Source organism: Porites lutea, chromosome 12 (assembly GCF_958299795.1).
Source record: "Porites lutea chromosome 12, jaPorLute2.1, whole genome shotgun sequence".
NCBI classification, from domain to species: domain Eukaryota; kingdom Metazoa; phylum Cnidaria; class Anthozoa; order Scleractinia; family Poritidae; genus Porites; species Porites lutea.
Genome location: NC_133212.1, coordinates 14,018,100 through 14,038,302, shown reverse-complemented (window position 1 = coordinate 14,038,302; position 20,203 = coordinate 14,018,100). Strand labels below are relative to the sequence as shown.

Here is a 20,203-nt window from a genome sequence, read left to right as displayed (position 1 = left end):
TCCCTTTCAGGGGTATAATTATGGCCGCCGGAAACCAACAGAAACATCTCTGTTTTTGAGTTTCCTACTTATGCGTGAATCCTTCGCTTGAGGAACTCATAAAGATTAAAGCAATATTTATTCTAAGACAAGGAATGTTTAGATAGCAAAATCTCCAAAACTCCGTAATGTTTTTAACCCACATAAGAGCTTTTCCGGCCGCTAGCCAAATGCCGCGTCACGCAAAAGCCTGGAAATTCAAGCGTCCTGTGTCGCAAAACGAAGAACCCTTTTGAACCGAAAATTTGTTTGCATTAAGGTTTTAAGGTGCTCTAATATCACATGAAAGTAGAAACTCAGAAGAGGCGATAGTTTCTTAGTTTGAAGTTTGGTGACGTGAAAACCAAGAATAGACCTTGTCACGGTTTTTGACGCCATCTTGACGAGTAGGCAAACGTGTGAGAAATTACAATGTTTGAATGAGAATCTAATGTCGAATAATTTCCGTAAAACGGCTGTTGTGAAAAAAATATCATTTGTAAACTAAACCTACAAAGCAAAGGTTGTCCTAAAAAAGTTGGGGGGCGTACCTGGCGTAAATTTCTCTAGAGGCTTGCTTTAGATTTTCCGTATATTTGTCAAGATGGCGTCGAAAACCCTGACAAGGTCCATTTTAGCCTAGCCTCTCACGCAGACGTTTTTAGGGGAGCTCGTTTTTCATCCCTCCCCACATTACGTTACGTTCTGATTTATATCCTAGAAGCATCGTTCCATTTTAACTTGACATTTCTACGGTTAAATGTGATTAAAATGTTCACTCTACAGTAACAACTGGTTTTTCCCTTGCTTCCGGTTATTTGCTTCGAGCTCCCGATAACTCGAACTTTTTTCGATTTCACTTGACGGTTCGAGTTATCGGGAGTCGACTGTACTGGGTTTACTAGAAATTGTGACAGCCATTAAAATTTTCTTTCTTTATTTAAATATGGGCAGGTGGGTCACAAGGCGTCCCAAGCTCACGTTGCCGCGTTACCAACGACCTTGGAGACGTTGTATTAAAAATAAAATAATGAGGTCTACGAACGATAAATTTCATTATATTTTATCTTTTCTTCTTAAACATAAAAAAAGAATACTTACCTTTGAAGCATTCCTGTGTTTTTTCGGTGTGAATTTAACGATTTAGCCGTTTTTTGTTGGTAGCTACTGTGTGACCCCCGTAACTCCCTTCATATCATGAACGGTCGCCTGTAACGCGACACCGACGCTCTGTTAGCTCTCGTAACGTGAGCTTGGGACGCCTGTGGTGGAACTCCCAACCGCGGTTTGCTGTTCCGCCAAACCTCGCTGAACATTCGGAGGTTACATAAGAAGCAATAAAAACATTGACAACGCGATTTTAAAATAGAACGGAATATTTTGATCACGAAGCCAAAACAGAGCTGATAAGCTGTTTATTAATCTTCTCTAATTGCATTGCAGGCGGTGAGCTACTTTTAAAAGACCGCGTTATTGGTAACTAATTGATGAAAATCGCCTAAAGGAATAGCCATTAGTACGGTGAACCGCTGAAAGATCAATCTACGAAATACTGACGTCTCTTCTCCTCTTTCCCTCAGGGGTTTCATCTCAAAGCGAGTGCAGATTAATAATTTTTAAAAAGCTGTTCTCCGGAAAAAGCAGGTTCAAAACACAAAACGTTTGAAGAACAAAAAGCGATAGAAATGAAATCAATTTGGATGACATCCGTGATGATCATGGATTTAATGGTGTTTTTCTTTTCTGTTTGTGATAAACACAAAACGTGTTTTGCAAAGCGGCCCATTTGAGTGAGCTGTAGTTTAAATTATGAGATAACACTGTTCTTTCCTAGCGCTAAGGTAACTGACATTTGTTTTGTTTCTTCTTCAGCACTGAATGGATACCGACAATAGATCTCATGCTCTTTTAAATACGACGATGAATCGTGCTCTGAGAGAAGTAAAGCTTTGGCATGATGAATTTTGACGGCGTTGTTGACGAAAATGCCTTTGAGGAATCCAATTTGCCGCTTCAGAGAGACATTAAAAGAATATTCATTACACATAAAGCCGGAATTGGAACGCACTTGATAGAGACAAGTTACCGACTTGTTAAATAATGCAGCTGCATGTGCACGTACAATATCTGCAGGAGTCATAGGATGTTTTGCGTGCGATAATTTTCTTATTCAGTTTTCAAGAACTGAAGGGTTTTTAAGTCAATAAATTTCGGTCGTTTTGGATCATCTATGCGTCACAAGCCGGAATAAAAAGGCCATCACACTTACACTATTTGACATCAACTCGTTCAAGTGATCATATAAGACAGTATTTACTGATTTTTCATTATTTTACGCTTTTTTGTTGTAGTCGGCTGTGTTGGTTAGGGTTGGAGATGGCCCATTTAAACTCTGATGCAATTAATAGAAATAAGTCTTGATTTCTTCACATAAAAACATAAAATAACTTATAAACTAGCCAGACCCACATCATGTCAAATTTTAATTAACGCTAGTGCGATAATGTAATCTTTGCAGGATATTTGGTTTCCGTGGAGATTTAATGTTTGAAGCTAATCTGAACTAGGAAGGAAGTTTTGTCTGAAGCACTTGCCGTAATGGCCACAATACAGTTCGCAAACTTAACAAAATAATTATCAGCAAAGAATCGTTTTGATTTGTGTACGAGCTTTCTCGGCGAATGAGCTGCTAGGAAGTGAAGGAGTCAAGCAAACTATTTTCAGTTAGTGCCAATCTCATTTTATTAGGTTGTCATCACCAACTAAATACAGAGAGTTTAACATGACTTTCAAGAAACCTTATATTAGGCATAGATCAGATGATTGATTTAGTTGCGAAGGTCCAAAGGTAAGTTTCGCAAGCTTTTAACCTTCTAGCAAATCTTTGCATCATTTTTTTTTTCTTTGTTCCGGTTTGTTACCGCTGATTTTTATTTGCTTCTGTTCTTTGGTTGAATCATTACAAGCCAATTCTCTCATCCACCCGGACGGTTGGACAAGACTGGAATTAGAATTGCATTTTTTCTGCAGCAAAGCAACCAACGTTTCATATCGAATAATCAAGATCTTTTAAACGAACCGACCACCACTTCTTCGCTCTCCGTAGACCGACATGAATAACACTGCACCGACCGATACAACAAGTGATTTACAGAGAACCGCAAACCTCGTCGTTTATTTTGCTACATTTCTTGCGGGTCTCACCGGGAATCTTCTCGTGGTTTTGATTATTGTAAGGCGAAAGACCAAGAAGTCCATGAACGATTTCTTCGTTTTGAACTTAAGCGTCTCCGATCTGTGTCTGATCCTCTTCTGCTTACCGCCTCTGATTTACGTACAATTTATCGGATACGTTGGATCTCGGTTTTATTGCAAGTTTGTCTGGCCGATGGTGACTGTTTCTTACTGCTCTAGTATTTATACGATCACCTCAATGGCGTGTTATCGATGCAGAGTGCTTCTGCACCCTTTTGAGCTACCACCGCACAGAAAATACGTCTCATTGTGGATTTCATCAATCTGGCTTCTCTCGTTTGTAGTAGCCTTACCCCTGATCATCGTCTCGGAATTTCAGGAGCAATTTCACGGGAGCACTTGTTACGAAGATTGGCCCAACACCAGTTATAAGCGAGGTTATACATTGAGTCTCTTATTTCTGCAATACTTGTTACCCTTGCTCACGATTGCAGTCGCCTACTTACGGATTGGCATCGATCTGTCACGACAAAGGGCTCGACGCGCATCGGTGACCAGCCGGGGTGATATTTCAACAGCAGGAACTAGACGGGAAAACATCAAAATTATCAAGACCTTAGCTGCAATTGTCATTCTCTTTGCCTTATGTATGTTACCCGTACACCTCGCGTGGATGCTACTTGATTTTGGCGGGAAACGAGAGAAGGAAATCGCGGATATAATTTTTCACTTCTCCGATGCCTTGGCAATTCTACAAAGCTGCCTTAACGCGGTTATCTACGGAGCTCTAACAAAGCACTTGCGAAACGGCTTTGCAAAGTATCTTTTTTGGCTGCTCAGCTGTTTTGGAATCCAAAAAGGTCTAAACCGAGCCGATTCACAGGGGAGACAAACAAACGAGTTTTTCGCTCACGAAATGGATACGTTTTCTTGCTAAGCTTAGTAAAAAAAAAAGGATATCTGAACACCACAGCCGCCTTATGAGTTGACGTCGAGTGGAAGGCGTGTATTTTCCACAAAGTTATTCATTTACGCGAGCCACACTGTGTACTTATTTTCTTCTTAGGTCATTAGAAGACTCGAATAACATGCCACGACGATGACGTACATAAGAAGGATGGCTTTAAAACGAATGACACTGATTGACACTATTCTTCAGATCCACTAGCTGGTGTATTATAAGATAGGCGAGTTTTAATTGGTCACGGCAATGCTTGACGTATACTGCATGCTGTGACACTACTAACAGATCGGCTAGAGCTACTAATGTGTTCCAGGCCGTCCCTGTGGAACAAAATGACGACAAACGGGTCAAAAAGGCCAATTACCTAAATCAAAATTAATATTTGGCCAAGTATGTCTTGTTTTTCATACGTTCTATCCTCATTAAAAATCACATGATGACACTGAAGAGGGTATTCGCTTTTAAACTAAAGCTGATTTAACATTCATGAATTCTTTCATGAGACTCATCTTCGCCAGAGGCGCGTAGAAGACTTGAACCTCGTAGGTAGAAGACATGAATAAATTTGTGAACTACCAGGAAGTTATACAGACTCAATCTTTTATTTAAATTCTAACTTCTTACAGGAGGGGAAAGTAGAGATAAACCTTGGCTGGTTGGATGCAGCTTTTTCGGTAGCACAACTCTCGCTTTGTGGCCAGCTCGTTATTTTTTTTTAGAGAGATTTAGAATCGTGTTCAACGGAAACGTCACACATTAGATTTCTTAACCTTAAATTAACCAGGGTTTCCAACTAACGAGATACGCTGGTCCTAAAACAATATTAATTTACGGATACAATTGCGTGAATGACACTTTTGTGGTAATACTAAACGAACATTAAAAGCCAGATATTGGGAAAAACCTCGTCACGTGCCACAAATTAACGTTTGTCGTTGGTTGTAAACGTGATTCGGAATCTCGCTCAATGTCACCCGATAATCCCTACTAAGCAAAATAAATTAATGACATTTGACTAAATAACACCCTCGGTTACCTTTTTAGTCTCCAGTACACCGAGACATCAGTGTTTGGCATCTGTCGACTGTGTTATCATTTAAATAAAACCTCTGTATGGCCGAATTTTTTGCACAGATGCAATTTAACAGTTAACAACAAGGAGCGCTAGTCTTGCTGGCCAGCGGTGTTGCGACATGCGTTACTCTAGTATCCCACGTGCTCTTGCTGTTGTGTGCGTTTTAACACGCTATATTGCGATTTCAGCGTTTTGGCGTGTTTGGCCAGTTATTGTGAGTTTTTGGACGGCTTTTAGTGAGCATTTGATCAGCCCTGGCATCTCACAACCGTGGGGACTCAGTTTATAGCGCCCCCTCCCCTATTTCCACTGACTTGCTCAGCAGTGTGATGGGTGCCTGCTATCTTCCCTTGCGCGTGGGGGCTCATAGCTGTGTTGACAGGATTTGCCAGCCGTGTGAGCGAACTGCTTCTAGGAGCTGGCTGCCAATAGTGGAAGTTCCTGGCTATCTCACGCACCCAACTTCCACAGTTGTTAAATACTATTACAATTTAACTGAAAATAGGAGTGATTTTGGAACTTTCTGCGCGGAAACGTTTACTTTGACCACTATCAGAAGTATTCTGGCCACTTAATCGCGGTCCTAGGGTTGTTCACAGTAGAGGCAGTTGAATATATTATCGCGACTGATACAATGGAGCCGGCACCCTGTCACTTGTTTTCTGTATCACTCAGGTTTGTCATATCGTTTTCAAACTTCAGCCGTACACAACGAAATCCAGAGAGAAAGGAAAGACTTCTTCATTACGTGTTTGGGTATGCAAGATAAAAGTGTATTGGCCATCGTACACATAAAAACCTGGCATCAGATGTGCTAGCGTTATGTATCCTATTTGGAATTACCCTTTCTTGTTTTTTTAAACCTTGTTACTCGGACCAGTCAGCGCAACAAGGCTAAAAAACGCCCTAAAATTAGTGAAGATGCCATGTTTAAACGTTATTTGTTGAAACCTTAAAGTCGCCAAAATGTACAGACCTAAGTATCTTTGGGGCCAAGTTCGTGCCCCTTGGCGTACAAAAGTTTGTTAATAACTTTTGGAGCAAGTCTTCGCTCCTTTTTAACGTATCACCTTTAAACTTGGTAAGTTTCCTATTTTTAAGGCGTTTCCAAAGTCGCATTATGTGGCCCTTTTCGAAGAAGGACTTTTTCTTATATGTTCGTAAGTCTGAGATCATTCCCGTGTATCCAAATGTTCGTTTTCTTTCTTATCAACACAGCATAACTAAAAAGATGCTAGTTACTGCTGTATTTTTATTGTTGATCTATTTAACTTTTGGATCGTATTTAAAGCCTTTTTGGAAACCTTCACTTGATTTTAACCACGGGGTAAACAGCCCTTGTCCTTTTGAACTCGGAAATGTCTTTGATACAGAAGATCTGACTTTCGGTAGTGTCGACTGCAACTGGTCGAATCTGCCATTCATTATCGTTACCGAGACCACTGTCGTCATCCACTTGAGCATCTGGGAATGCGTGTGCCTCACATTCTCCTGACCCAATCACCTGATAAGAAAAAAATTAGTTGTTGTTGGACGTGATACTTAATTTCCTGAGCAACGTTTTTTGAAACTTGTTTGCCATTAAAGAGGTCCACGATGTCTTCTTTGGTAGAATAAGTCTACCATAATTCTAGTATTGCAATTTTTACGCTTTACAGTAACCGTCTTAAATAAATAAATAAATAAATAAATAAATAAATAAATAAATAAATAAAAATAATAAAAAAAAACAAGATAAATAAATAAATAAAGTCCAACATCTGCAAAATTTCATTGCAACTGACGAAAGAAAAATACAAGAAATATGCCAACGACAAAGTACTAAAACACCACGAGACACGCTTGTTTGACACCGTACAGCAATTGAAGTTTCACAGGGTTCAAATTCCATTCTCACACTAAAACAAAATTTGGACACTTTCCACAGTTTGCTAAAGATCTCCCCAATTCTCATTTGAAAAGTTTCCCATGTTAAACAAGAGTTACAAGATACACATAATTGGATCAAAAGTTAAAAAAAAAAACAAATAATAATAATAAAAATAAATAAGTAAATAAATTGTTGTAAACGTTGTGTTGGGGTAGGGGTAGGGCTATAACAGATCGTTAAAATTCCAAGCACGTTAATGAGATATTAGTAGTAAATAAACCGCACTGTTAGCTATTTACAGAGATTTAGACGCTTTTTTTGTCATTATATGTTTACCTGCACACTTAGCTTCTTATAGTTATTTCCATGTTTTCTGTGAGATCTAAACCACTCATCAATATCTTCTTTGGTTAGATTCTTTAAGATGTTGACCTGGTAGAGCACAAACAAAGACACTTGAATTCTCGCCTGCTTCATTTTTGGGGCTTCACTGAGTCTCTTAAAAACCGCTTAAAAAAATACGCTTCACAGGATAAGCCATTTCCGAGCCCCGAATCCATCGCTTTCAAAATAAGGTTAACGTGGCTCGACTGGATTTTTTTTGGGGGGGGGGGGGGGGGTGGGATACCTCCCAAGTTTGAGCATTAACTACGTCGTCATGAGTAAAGATATGGGAAAACGGTTACCACAACTGTATTATATAAAGATAAAAATTTCTTATGATCTGGGTTTTATTGCAAGCGGAGTCGCGATGGCAACGTAACGACGCCATTACGTTTTTTAATTTATCTTTGTGTTTCTTTGATGCAAATTCCATTATTTATCTAAATGAGCACGTGCATATGAAACTTGAAAACAATGCCAGAGGCCATGTGAGTGAATACACAGAATTGTTCATTTTATTGACTTCAATTTGAACTCAGTACTGGCCCAACGTTTTCGGTGGTTTTCGGCAATTCAATACGCGTAAGAACTGCACCTACCTCTCGACGCCTTCTGTCAAACAGGTAAGTCTGATCTAAAACTTCAATCCAGTTTCTCTCAGCTTCTTCTGCTAAGCTAAGATCCTCGTGTTCCTTCAACTCGATAAGGGAATCAACCTGCACATATTTAAACAACACGGTGTCCTTGGAGCAATTTTCGTATGACCTTGAAAAATGGTTTCGTAAGTGTTCGTTATTTGTTTTATCAGCCAGTGGATAAAAAGATCAAAACATGGCCTCTTCGTTTTCTCGCGAAAGAAAACCCTAATATGGAGAAGGCATTGTTCTATTGGCCAGTCGTGTTGCAGTATGGGACGTCAAAGCGAAGTATCGACTGATTTCTAGAAAGTTTTCGGGCATGACGTTTTTTCACCCGAGCGTTCCCTTAACCAACCAAAAGCCACGCGCGTTTGTATCCGTTCGATAAACCAATTAAATCGCTCTATTTCCATTCGTTTGTTGTTTCTGTTTGTTCGCGCGTTTTCATTTCAAGGTCATACGAAAATCGCTCTAATTAAAATGTAAATGAGCATGTATACTACCCATATTCAAACAGGGTGAGGAGGCTTTTAAGCCTCCTTCCTCCCCTCCGCCCCGCTCCTTCTTCACAATAAAATGTTGAACTTAGCGCTTTCCATCTCGCAGTATCTTAAACTCGTTATGACGTGTACGTTCACATTGACGTTATCATTGTAACCGTGGTTTTCTTTTTTCAAAATTGTGATTTTCTCTTTAAAAAAGAAACTAACGCTATTACGGACTCTCGCTAATAAGGACACTTATTCGAGGTCCCGTGGAAAAGGTGGCCAATGATCCTCCAGAACACGCAGAAAGATATCCCCTTAAATTGGCAACCACGTGACGGGTTAAAGTGAACTAAGTTCACTCTGGAAAGCACCCGAGATAGAGGTGAAAGCTTAGTGCTTGGATCCTCCAAAACCATCATTATTTGTGAGGTTTTGGGATGTTCTATCTTCCTACGAATATGCTACGCGTTTCAAATTTACCTGGCTTTTGAAGTCTTCGTTAGTCATCGACTTCAACATTTCACCAAATTCGTCCAAAAATGCATCTATTCGCCCGTCCACATGTTCCGCACTGAGAGATAAAACCGCGAACAGAAGAAATCCAATTACAACGATAATAAAGACGAAAAGAAAATTTGCGACTTAAAAAGAATTTTGTTTGAATTATTATCTATCTTCACTATACCGGATTGAGCCGCTAAGAAAACCATATCGGTAAGGGCTTTTGTTTACACACACATTTAACGGGGATTGCAGAGCGGTTTCTGTAACGGGGCAAAGCTGCGCCATGCCGATCTTCCATATTTATATATGTAGCTGGGTGAGTTTGGTCTGAATTCTCATTCGTGATGACTAAACACTTCTGTTAGAGGTTGAAACAACTAATACCTGAATTTCCCCGCTTGCGTTTGAACAGTGACAGAAAATCCCAGAATTCCAAATGTGTTTCTGCAAGTGCAGAACACGGAATATCTAAAACAGAAAAGTCAGGAAAAAGAATTGAATAAAGACCAGAAACAACAATGTTATTCTTGGTTCAATGATTGTTTAAGTGTTTTTGGTCTGTTGATGGTAAAATTACAGTTTGAAAAAAGGTAGGCGGGATAAACTTTGGATCGAGGACCACCCTATAAATATACCACCGGTGTGGTTTCCATAAAAGAGATTTTCATTTTCTGAAACAGTTCCTGCTTCTCGAAAGATTGCCTTCATGCTTTCTTTGCCTAGGCTTTTCTCATCAGGGCTTCCATCAGCCACTATATTCATGAGAACGCATCCTACTGCTGCACTCTGGGAATGAACCTCCAGCTGCAACTTTGTCCTGGTGTCGGTGTTCTGGTTCTAAATACATTGCAAAAGGCGACAGAGCCGGTCTTACCCAAGCTGTTCTCTCGTTCGAAGCACATCAAAACATGGCTCCTCCATTTTCATCTGAAAGATAGATGGTTTAATGACATACAAAGCAAGTCCAGGAAACTGAGGAACATGACTAGCTGACTGACGGAGTCAGTCGAATGAACAAATGGATGAATGATCGACGGAGGGACCGAATGAGTGAATGGTTCAGTACATGAATGAATGTATGATTTAATGCTTGGAGAATGAATGTAAGAACGAATGTATGGATGAATGACTTATTCATTTATTTCAGGGTAGTCCCCCTCCCACCCCCTTTTCGTTTTTAACAATTACGGCAGAAGAAAAAAAAAAGTCAGCAATCGGCCACTTTTCCGGAGCAGATTATGGTATACTATCGAACGAGTAATTAAGACATTAAGGAAGAGAAAAACAAACAAAGAAAAACTGCAAGCGAAAGGAAAGATGCTTCAGAAACGTACCAGCATGAGTTCCATTTTAGTGTATTCCTCAACTGAAGCTGGACCAGACTGTTGAAGAAAAAAATGTTTACGCATAAGCATTCACATGGAGCCCATCGACTACGTGAAGGAGTAGATTTGGCTTAATCCTTGATTTAACAAGTCGTTAGGTTCACAGATAAGAATATTATGACTCAAATCAGAGGACTTTCATTGTCAATATGGAAGGCAAGTGAACCCAATAGAAAGGAGAAATGTGACGTCATGTTACCATGGTAGCACTATTTCTGGATAACAACAAAACCAACGACGACGGCGACGGCAAGAAGAACGGCAAAAATAAGATGTTTATATTAACAAACAACAACTTAACAACTTTGCACGTGCATCACGCTGTTTTGTACATTTCTTTGCCGTCGTTGCACCACGATTTGCCAAATTAAATGAAATTGAATAAGAGCAGTGACGTTTGGAGTGCGAATAGACTTTAAAGTGACTTTTTCGGTTTGTTGTCACCCAAAAATTTTGCTACCATGGCAACGTGACGTAACGACTTCTCCTCTCTATTCAACTTACCTGGTAATAATTTGTAACAACAGTGTTATCATCTTCCTTGTTAAAGCTCATCACACGACAAATGCACTCGCTTTCAGGCAGTTGGATAACTCGAATCTAAACCCAAACAAACATTCATTATTTTTTTAGCTACAATGCACGTGAAGACCACATGAACACAATTCTCACTGTCCTCTCGCAATTGTAGTTTTAATAGATACACCGTACCCCTACAAAGTGCACATTTTCAGAAAACGTTTAATATCTCCACGTTACTGATAATTTCTTTAAAAAAATCCAAAATGTTCACGCGTATCAGAAACGTGCCTTTAGCGAAAGAGGATGTATTTTTAAGTTTAAGTCCAGGCCAGCCTAAAAAACAATTGAAAGAAACCGATTATAGATGGCAATCCTATCACGTTTGACTTCGAAACCGTGTCTCAGATTTTTGTCAAGTGTGTTCGTTCTTTTGTTATACCCAAGTAAGGAATTAGGGATGACAAGTCACTTTTTCGCTCCATGAGTACAGTTACAGTTCTCAACAAGCTCTATCAAATAATCTAAGACCTACCTCAGGGTGAAAGCAACTTTGGAGCGGCAAAAACTGGAGCTTACTGTTAACATGAGAAAAGAAATTCCATACATAAATTTCACGGTTCATTTTAATTACATGCCGTTCGTGTATTGGTCGCTTCTTCTTTGATCAACCGTTTTGGCTAATGGACGAGCTATGAAACATGGTTACGAATGGGTCGGAGGTTCACTTAGACGTTCTCGACATCCACGACAAAGACTAAAATACGAAAATCGATGCCTGGAGACAGGTCAGCTAATACTTCAACCTATGGCTTACTAGTTTCTTAGAACTGACCAACTAAACCAATTAACGGAACAGGAAAAACCGAACCAGCCCAACCAACTGAAAACGGCTGATTTCATTAGAGAACGGCCTAAGTTTTTGTCTCACTAAATCGCCGCTTAAGAAACGTGTTAACTCTCGCAAAGACTTATGGGACGGTCACTGGGGGCAGGGAAAATAATTGGCCAATGGCTGACCCGCGCGTCCCCAATAACGATTCCAGAAGCAATTGCTGGACACATTTTGGCTCCAAATCCCTTCTTGTTTCTACGGATTGTAAGGGACTTGAAAGGAATAACGAAAAAGTAGCATGGAAAAGAAATACATTAAATATGAAATAACAAATTTACAGATACCATGGACGGTCGATCTGTATCGGTAATTGCAAAGTCAAATTTTTCTTTCGAGTTATTTTAGGGCGCAAGTATATTAAGTTTATCGATCGAGAGGATATGATTCACATGTGGACAGACTGAAAATTATAGTAGTTGCTAAATAATATATATCTACGTGTCGCAACTGTTCATCAGTAGGATGCCTAAAATGCGTGCAATTCCACAATTGGTTTCGGCTCCATTAAATCCTGAACCAATTGCAGAACATTTTGGGAGGAGCCACCCACCATGTAAGCACAGTCACGGACGAGGAAGAGGAAAATAACGCAAAGTAAAATTAAGACGTTAATTAACGAACTAAATGTACACCTCAGTTAAATAAATAAACAAATACTGCGCGCGCCAAAATAAAATTGTACACGCACACGTACCAAGATACAACTGAAATATAGTTCGAAGCAATAAATAAGTAATGTAAGGATACGAAGGTGCAATTCAAGCCTGGATTGCTAATCTCATCTCCCGCAGGGCTGCACCATACTTCTCGACGATAAGACCATGGCGACTGAAGAATTTATTAAATAAGTAGATTGGCTTATACTCACTTAACACTTTTGCGTCCCATTCATTAATCTATAGAGTAGGCATAGGTCGAAATGTCTCTCCCATCCCCTTCTCTGCCTTCTGTCATACACGCGCACACCGCAACCATGATTCAAGGGCTTGACACTCCCACCCCTCCCGACGAAAACGCCCATGGGAGAACTGACCGAGGGAGAAAAATACATGTCACAGCGGGACTCGAATTCGGAGACGCTTCGCCTCAACCACTTACATTGTATTGTTATAAACACCTTAACCTGATTAAAAGAAGACTAACAAAGCGTGTTTAATATGTCAGAAAATTTGTAATAAAAGTAAATAAATTCACATACGGTGGAAATATCCATTATTTAAAAACAAGAGATATTACTATTGTACTATTACTTAGAACACTTAGAATTACGTACTTGTACAACTGTTCTTGTAAGGAGATCGCTTCCTAGAGAGAGAGAGAGAGAAAAAAATAAACGATTTCAAGGTACATGCGGTGACAGTGTCTATTACTGCACTACACTATTATCGACTTTTAAGAGAGAACATGTTAGGTATAAGTACAAGCTTTCACACATGCATGGAAAAGCAAACTTCTACAGCGATAAGATGCGAACTTACGCAACCAATTCATTTCGGTTCCCGATGCTTGTTTACAACTATAGCCCAACACCCTATTTTTACGTGTTTCTCAATCCCTTTTTAACTTCTCTTTTATTGTTTGTTTGTTTGTTGTTCTCTCCCTTGGCGGATCAGTTGTGAAGGTAGTAATACTAATACCAAGTTTCATCTCAATCCCCCCAATGGTAAAAAAAGGAAAAGGTAGGTAGCAAAAAAATTTTGATAGAAACGTCTGGATGTGATTTACTCTTTTGACTTCGTAAAATGATTATTAAATTAGCCACGGAATGTCATACTATTTGTGTTTTCAACAACAGCCGTGGACTGCAGGTTATTTGGCTGGTTGGCCAAGCCTTCTTAGGATTTTAAATTTTCCCTACCCCTGAAGTTATTGTTTCGTATGCCAATATTTTCCCAGCTTAAAAATGCGAAAGTACGTCAATTATGCCTTGAAGACATAGAGATTACTTCATGGTTGGTGAGTGCGTACGATTTTTATTCACGAGTTGTGAAGAATCGCAAACGAACGAGTGAGCGCAGCGAACGAGTGAGTTTGCGATTTTTCACAACAAGTGAATAAAAATCGTACGCACTCACCAACCATGAAGTTATTTGTTTATTTTATAAGTACTGAGATTTCTTTCATGTTCATGTTTTTACTCATCGTCACTGTCCTCCACTGTCACTGCTATCGAAGCGTTTGGCCTGTTTCCTTTTCCTCTCTTCAATAACTCTTTCCGTTTGGACAGGAGGACTTTTCTTGTTTTCTCAAATACGAGGTCATTCATGATACTGGCAGAGTAGCTGTTCTTTTTTAGATGTGGTTCAAAACTAGCCAATAGACTTCGGACCGAAGAAGGCTCTTAGTCTTTCCGATCTTTGGTTCTGACCGAAATGATAAACTCGCAGATGTATTCGTTTAACTCCAATGCTGGAATTTCTTCAACTTTTCTAAGTTCATTCCTGGTTCCTAAAAAGGTTTGTAAAAGTTGTACCTCTCGTTGTGTTTTTGCAATGTGGCTTTGTTTTCTTGTTCTGTAATAAAATTGTCAACTGAACCGACGTCCGCAAACCTTTCCGACATCTTGAAAATAAAAAGGCGGCTTGCCAGTTTTCGCGCCAAGGATGACCTGGCTTGCCGTACGATCACTTTTCACTAGTGAAAAATATCGTTCGTCCAATCGGACGCCGCGAACGATGATTTTTCACTAGTGAAATTTCATCGTTCGTGTCGCTGATTGGCTGCGACTAAAAACAGAACGATTTTTTCATCACTGTCATCTGTGTGGATAAATCTCAGTACTTATAAAATAAATAAGAAGACTTCATTGATACGATTCAGTAACATTCTCTTTATTCGAAGACGAATTTGTTTCCCCGGCAATGGTTTTAACAAGTTTTGAAGAAGGCGGCTTTGCAGATGATGAATGTGGCGAAGTAGGTGGTGATCTGAGTTTGACGTTGGGATCGCTAAGGGTGGGGGTGCAATACGTCGACGTCACCCTCTATGGTTTTCGGGTCTCAGACACGCAGTTAAGGCAACCGAATATCATACTCTAAAGACTTTAGCTTCATATTCGAAATAAAGGCGGTTTACCTGACATGTTATATTCCCTTGAATTAAGCTCTCCACAAACAACTTTGACTTGAAAGCAGATACGAAATTCTGCAAAGTAAAGAAACGAACACTTAATGTACCTTGTGTTCAGATATAAAAATGTCTATTAAATGGAGTTCTCAAAACTGAAAAGAAAGCCCCTCATGGTACCATTCATATCAAAGCTATCGTTGAAGAAAGGAGAGCGTAGCTCCCAGACGAGTGGGGACAAACTTGCAAAACCTACTAAATTATTGCTGTCATTATTATCATGATCATTATTATTAGCTTAATGGACGTTTTCTGACTCCGTGTCTCGTGCTTGACACGTGACAATTCAAGGGAAAGAAATGTCACTTGAAAAGAATCTTTCCGGAATCACATTTTTAAGCTGATAATTAAGTTATTTCGCTCCTTCTATGATAATTATTTCCTGCTCTACAGTCTACTTGTATTACCAACCTTCAGTGTCTCCAGTGAAATATCAGGAATAACGCTGCGTTTATCCACAGTCGTCCACTTAACATGTTGCAAGATGGACAAACGTACAGACCTGAAAAAAATAAATAAATAAATAAATAAATAAATAAAACAATAATAATCATAAAATGAATAAATAAACAACTGTCTGGATTTGCAAAAAGATACCTCCAGGAATTTTCAACAACATTCTAATTTTTAGGCTTGTTTACTTTACCATTTTTGCTTTGTTATGAAGTTTTCAGTACACATATTCTATAACAAGCTGCAGTAGATATAAAATCACGTGTTTATAATGCTGTTTACATCCCTCCGCACCGCTATAATTTCGAACTTTCTGTGCTTTTAAATGTTGTTAATTTCATGACAAATTAAAATCCTGTCGCTTTGCCAAGAGCGACTTTTCGTATGTTGCCAGCAATTAAGTTACCGTTTTTAAGCCTTAACTAGCGACTTTTAACTGCATTTTATTCACCTCAAGGGTCAAATTGTTAAAACGCACTTGAAATTTCTCTAAGTAACTTTTTTTTACAAATCCAGACAGACAAATAAATGAATAAAAAGGTTTTGTTTACCCGCTTTTCGGTGCTTGCATATCGGTTGAATGGCTTATCAATTAAAATAGATAAATCATTCCGCAATAAAATTATACATAATTAAACATATCTCACTTAATCCCAGAGTAAATAATGGAGTCTTTGGTGGTTCTTCCTGTTTATTCTATTCACAAAAAACTGTTGCGCCAAGGTTCTTTATAACCATACCGAGACTTGGCTCGGCTAGCTTCAAAACATTTTTTTCGGCAAAATTCCCTGGGGCGAATGGGTTAATGAAAATTGCCAGCTTTTACTGACTCAATTGAGCCAAAAGCCTTGAAGATGACACCCAACAACGCGCGCCTTTGGAGGTTCCAGCTCACAGTTCATTTCAGAGCATCGTGTAGCAAGCATTCAGGCACTGGCAAGAAGTAGCAAAAGGTTTAAATGGATTCAAACCACTTAGCCTGTTCCAGGCGTCTCTCCCCAGTCCCCCTGTACTTTTCATCGCTTTCTTTACTTCGCACCGCTCTCCACTATCTGAACGCCTGGAACAGGCTACAAACCACTCAAAATATAAGCTCAGAATTAATCCCTGTTATATTTTGCCTATATTCTGAATTTGCTTCTACGCTAACCACGAGTCGAACTTTGCAGTAATGAGACCTTACCTGACTAGTTTCTGTGGTTTGATTATTGTGTTACGGTAAGACCTCATCAGTTTACGCTACAAATATCAATAGAACACGAATTGTTAAATAAATTAGGACTGACTAGAAAACAATCCGGCAGTTCACTCGATTGCCAAGATCAATCGCGCCGAGATAGATGACGCATGTTGGCGACTAGGAAATGAAATATAACGAGAAGGACAAAGGGAGCATCCGCAATACACGAAGAGACATACGAATGTCCCTATGTCTACTATGGAAAAGGTTTTCAGTAACATCAGTTCTGAACGTGAAGCTCCGAACTGAAGATTTTTTTTTATTATCATTATTATCTGAAAGTAATAATTCTATTGTGAATATACGTTTTCTAAGGTGTATATGAAGTCCATCATTTTATGATTGATTTCATGTTTCTAATGATAGTAGTTACTTGATTTGGTAAAGGCTGGTTACAAGTCCTGGGCTGGCCCGGTTCACCAGGGTGAATTTTTTTGCCAAGATAACGGCACATCACTTTAACGCAACAAAAATCAGCTTCTTGATTGCAAGAAGCCTATAGCAGTGTTAGCTGGGGTCCCAGTATCGAGATGGCGTTTTTTTTTAGAAAAACAATATATGTTTTTTGCTATTTAATTCCATTACATGTAAGTTTCGTCGTTTTAGTATGTATGAGAAGCATGCAGACGTTGTTGTTGCTGTTCCTGCTGCTGTTGTTGTGGTCATTGCGTACTATAAAACCAAGAGGAACTTACTTCGAAGCTCTGCATGGATGAATAGAACGACTTCACAGAGGGCACGTAAAATGTACGAAACAGAAATACAAGCATAAAAGTGCAAGCGAACAGGCTTACCTTGACCATTTCAAACGTTTGGGGACTGACAGTAAAATCTGCAATGTGATTAATGACTGTGTCGAATAGCAACTACAACACAAACAAAACCGGTCAGTATATTTAAACGTAAACGTGGCTTCGATGTCTATAATCTTGATAACCTTAACTCTGTTTAGGGATAATGAATACACCTGTTGCTTGAGTACTTATCAGTAGTGCAATTTCCATCGCTCGCGTTGCTGCATAAGAGCGCTAATGAGTGAATGTTTATAACGTAAGAATAGTAGCTTATGTCACCACCCTGACACCTAGTTAAGTATGGCGTCGCGACAAAAATAATGATCATAAAGTAGAATAAAAAAGAGATAAATAATAGTTCTTAAAGTGGAATTGTTATGAAACCCGTTAGACGCCTTTGTCCGTGGGGGAGAGATGAATGCGTGACAAACGAACCCCAACGGACGTCTGCGGGGAGGCTACATATATTGCTACTGAAAAGGAATTATTATTTAAAAGTTCCTTTACTGTTAATTAGTATTATTATTATTATTTGATGAATTTGGCTAAGTATGTGTAATCAAATGGTGACGAGTGAAATTATTTCACGAGTTTGCCAAATGATATATGTTAAAAAAAAAAAAAAACGAGAAGGAGTGTAACATCAGGTTTAAAAAGTCGACGCCAAACAGAGAGTTTTTACACCTGATAATACACGATTGCGAGTTTCTTGAACGACTTCAAAATCTCTGATATAGATCAACTCATTCTTGTCCTAATATTTAGATTTGGGGTTAATTTGCTCTACAAAATTGGACGAAAAGTTTAGCCGTGTCTTAAGCAGATATAAAGACACTCATTAAACATTAATTTCTTTTGTTTTTTCTTTATGAATTATTGATGATTTTTGAATACCTATTATATCACGAATGACAACTTACGCTCACAAAGTTTTTTTTTCGTTGTTGATCTTGTTTTTTTTTTTCCTTATTTACTGTATGGAGAACTCCACGCACTGAAAAGTTTAGTGCATAAATGTTGGCTTACGTTCACAAGTTTCTGAATTTTTCTATAAAATACCTGTTAAAATCCTTCTTGATGAGCCTGATTCTCAGACGTCCGAGGTCGTTGAAGCGAAAGGACCGCGAACGACCTCGGGCGTCTGAGAATCAGGCTAGGCATTGAGACGTACGGAACGTTGCCACGGCAATTTTGTAATTTCAGATGTGAAAATACAAAATAATGCTGAAACTTCCCGCCGAAGTTAAGGTTGCAGTAATTTGCCACCCATGATATTAAATTCGTAACACACTTCCTTGAAGTCTTGTACTTACCGGTAATTTGTCGTTAAATCCATCCAGTTTAAGTACAATCCCAGTTTCGCTGATCGTCATAGAGTACCTAAGAAACAAAACGTTCGTAGTCACTCTGTTAGCTACTGACAGCGCCTCGTCTAAATGACCTTCGAAACTAAACTAATGCCTTTTAAGCCAAGGCAAATAACAAAACACAACTGAAGTATTTTTAACGCGAGTACATCTTTTATATAACTTGATAAGTATTTCTTGTAAAGTTTTCATCTGTAGACGATTAAGGATAGCTTGTCAAGGGAGATCGATCATTTAGATGAGGCGAAAGAAAATAAAAAGAACGAAAACTTTTAGACATACGCTAGTTGAGCGACATCAGCAGCGTAGGCGATTTCCTTCAAGTTATACTCCAATACACTTAGGAACATGTCTGCTAGAACCATGCTGAGAAATAAAAAAATAAATAAATAAAAATAAATAAATAAATAAATAAATAAATAAATAGAAAGTTCAAAGAGACGTTGCTTCCGCGGCATTGATTGATTTGATTGGTTTGTTTTGTCACGTTACTGGTTGTAGAGTTTAAAGAAAGGTATGCTGAAAAAGATAGTGATAAGGAAGCCTGAACTTGAAGCTTGGGGTTTATATGGGGTGAGGCCTCACACTACTTGAGACTTGAGATAAAGTCCCCACCCCCCCCCCCCCCCCCTTCTCTCACCAACCATTGATGTGTTACTAATTACTCAAACAGGGAGAACATCAAACAAGCCAACTTGTGTCCATGACTGTTGGACTGTCAAGTTAGTGCAAGGACCTTTTCAAATAAGATGAGACTGAGGGATTTCCGCTCCTTGGCAGCCACTGTTGAACTCGTTACGCAATGCTGCTCGGGAGGACAAGTTGCGTGACAAGGCATAAAACGGTTAACGTTCAGCACTTTTTCAACACACTACCGCTGCGTAGGAGACAAGAATCACACGGGAATTTGCGTCAGGCGTGTCCACAATTCACGAAATTGCCACCCCGGGCACCCCCCCCCCCCCCCTCCCCCCCGACCCCATCGGATCAAGAAATGTAATGACCGAACAAGCAAACATTAATAAGCGACGCTTCTCACCTCTCAGGACTGGAGCTTAGAAGCGGCGAAATGAGGTGAAAATAAAACCTTGCTGGATACAGAAAAACAATGAAATGTTATACAGGGTGCAAGAACATGTAAAGAATTCCAAACGGCCACGTTGAGGTCTGGCAATGAATGGTCGCGTGATCGTGTCCGACGTTCGCCGTTTGTAGAATGCTTCCTAACCTCACACGCAGACCTTCTAAGGGCTTCGTCACCCGTTTAGCCAAAAGAACGTCCGTGTGG

The 20,203-nt window shown here is 39.3% G+C and overlaps 2 protein-coding genes across 2 annotated transcripts in view; one reads left to right on the top strand and one right to left on the bottom strand.

Annotated features, from left to right (window-relative positions):
- The first annotated feature begins 1,650 nt into the window (after positions 1-1,650).
- LOC140954038 (QRFP-like peptide receptor) lies at positions 1,651-4,646 on the top strand. The gene has a single exon (XM_073403432.1). The coding sequence runs from the start codon at positions 3,131-3,133 to the stop codon at positions 4,148-4,150; it is 1,020 nt and encodes a 339-aa protein (XP_073259533.1). The 5' UTR covers positions 1,651-3,130; the 3' UTR covers positions 4,151-4,646.
- A 460-nt stretch (positions 4,647-5,106) lies between these two features.
- Positions 5,107-20,203, bottom strand: part of LOC140954039 (nardilysin-like) — a 46,392-nt gene continuing 31,295 nt past the window's right edge. Inside the window, exons 26-42 of the mRNA XM_073403433.1 lie at positions 19,955-20,006; positions 19,198-19,281; positions 18,862-18,928; positions 17,549-17,620; positions 16,698-16,753; positions 15,473-15,563; positions 15,011-15,079; positions 13,209-13,240; positions 11,576-11,618; positions 11,026-11,121; positions 10,471-10,518; positions 10,011-10,063; positions 9,521-9,604; positions 9,113-9,203; positions 8,106-8,222; positions 7,459-7,554; positions 5,107-6,756 (exon numbers count right to left, since the gene is read on the bottom strand). Coding sequence (XP_073259534.1) covers positions 6,559-6,756; positions 7,459-7,554; positions 8,106-8,222; positions 9,113-9,203; positions 9,521-9,604; positions 10,011-10,063; positions 10,471-10,518; positions 11,026-11,121; positions 11,576-11,618; positions 13,209-13,240; positions 15,011-15,079; positions 15,473-15,563; positions 16,698-16,753; positions 17,549-17,620; positions 18,862-18,928; positions 19,198-19,281; positions 19,955-20,006 — 1,349 coding nt within the window. The 3' untranslated portion in view covers positions 5,107-6,558. The remainder of the gene's footprint in view (positions 6,757-7,458; positions 7,555-8,105; positions 8,223-9,112; positions 9,204-9,520; positions 9,605-10,010; positions 10,064-10,470; positions 10,519-11,025; positions 11,122-11,575; positions 11,619-13,208; positions 13,241-15,010; positions 15,080-15,472; positions 15,564-16,697; positions 16,754-17,548; positions 17,621-18,861; positions 18,929-19,197; positions 19,282-19,954; positions 20,007-20,203) is intronic.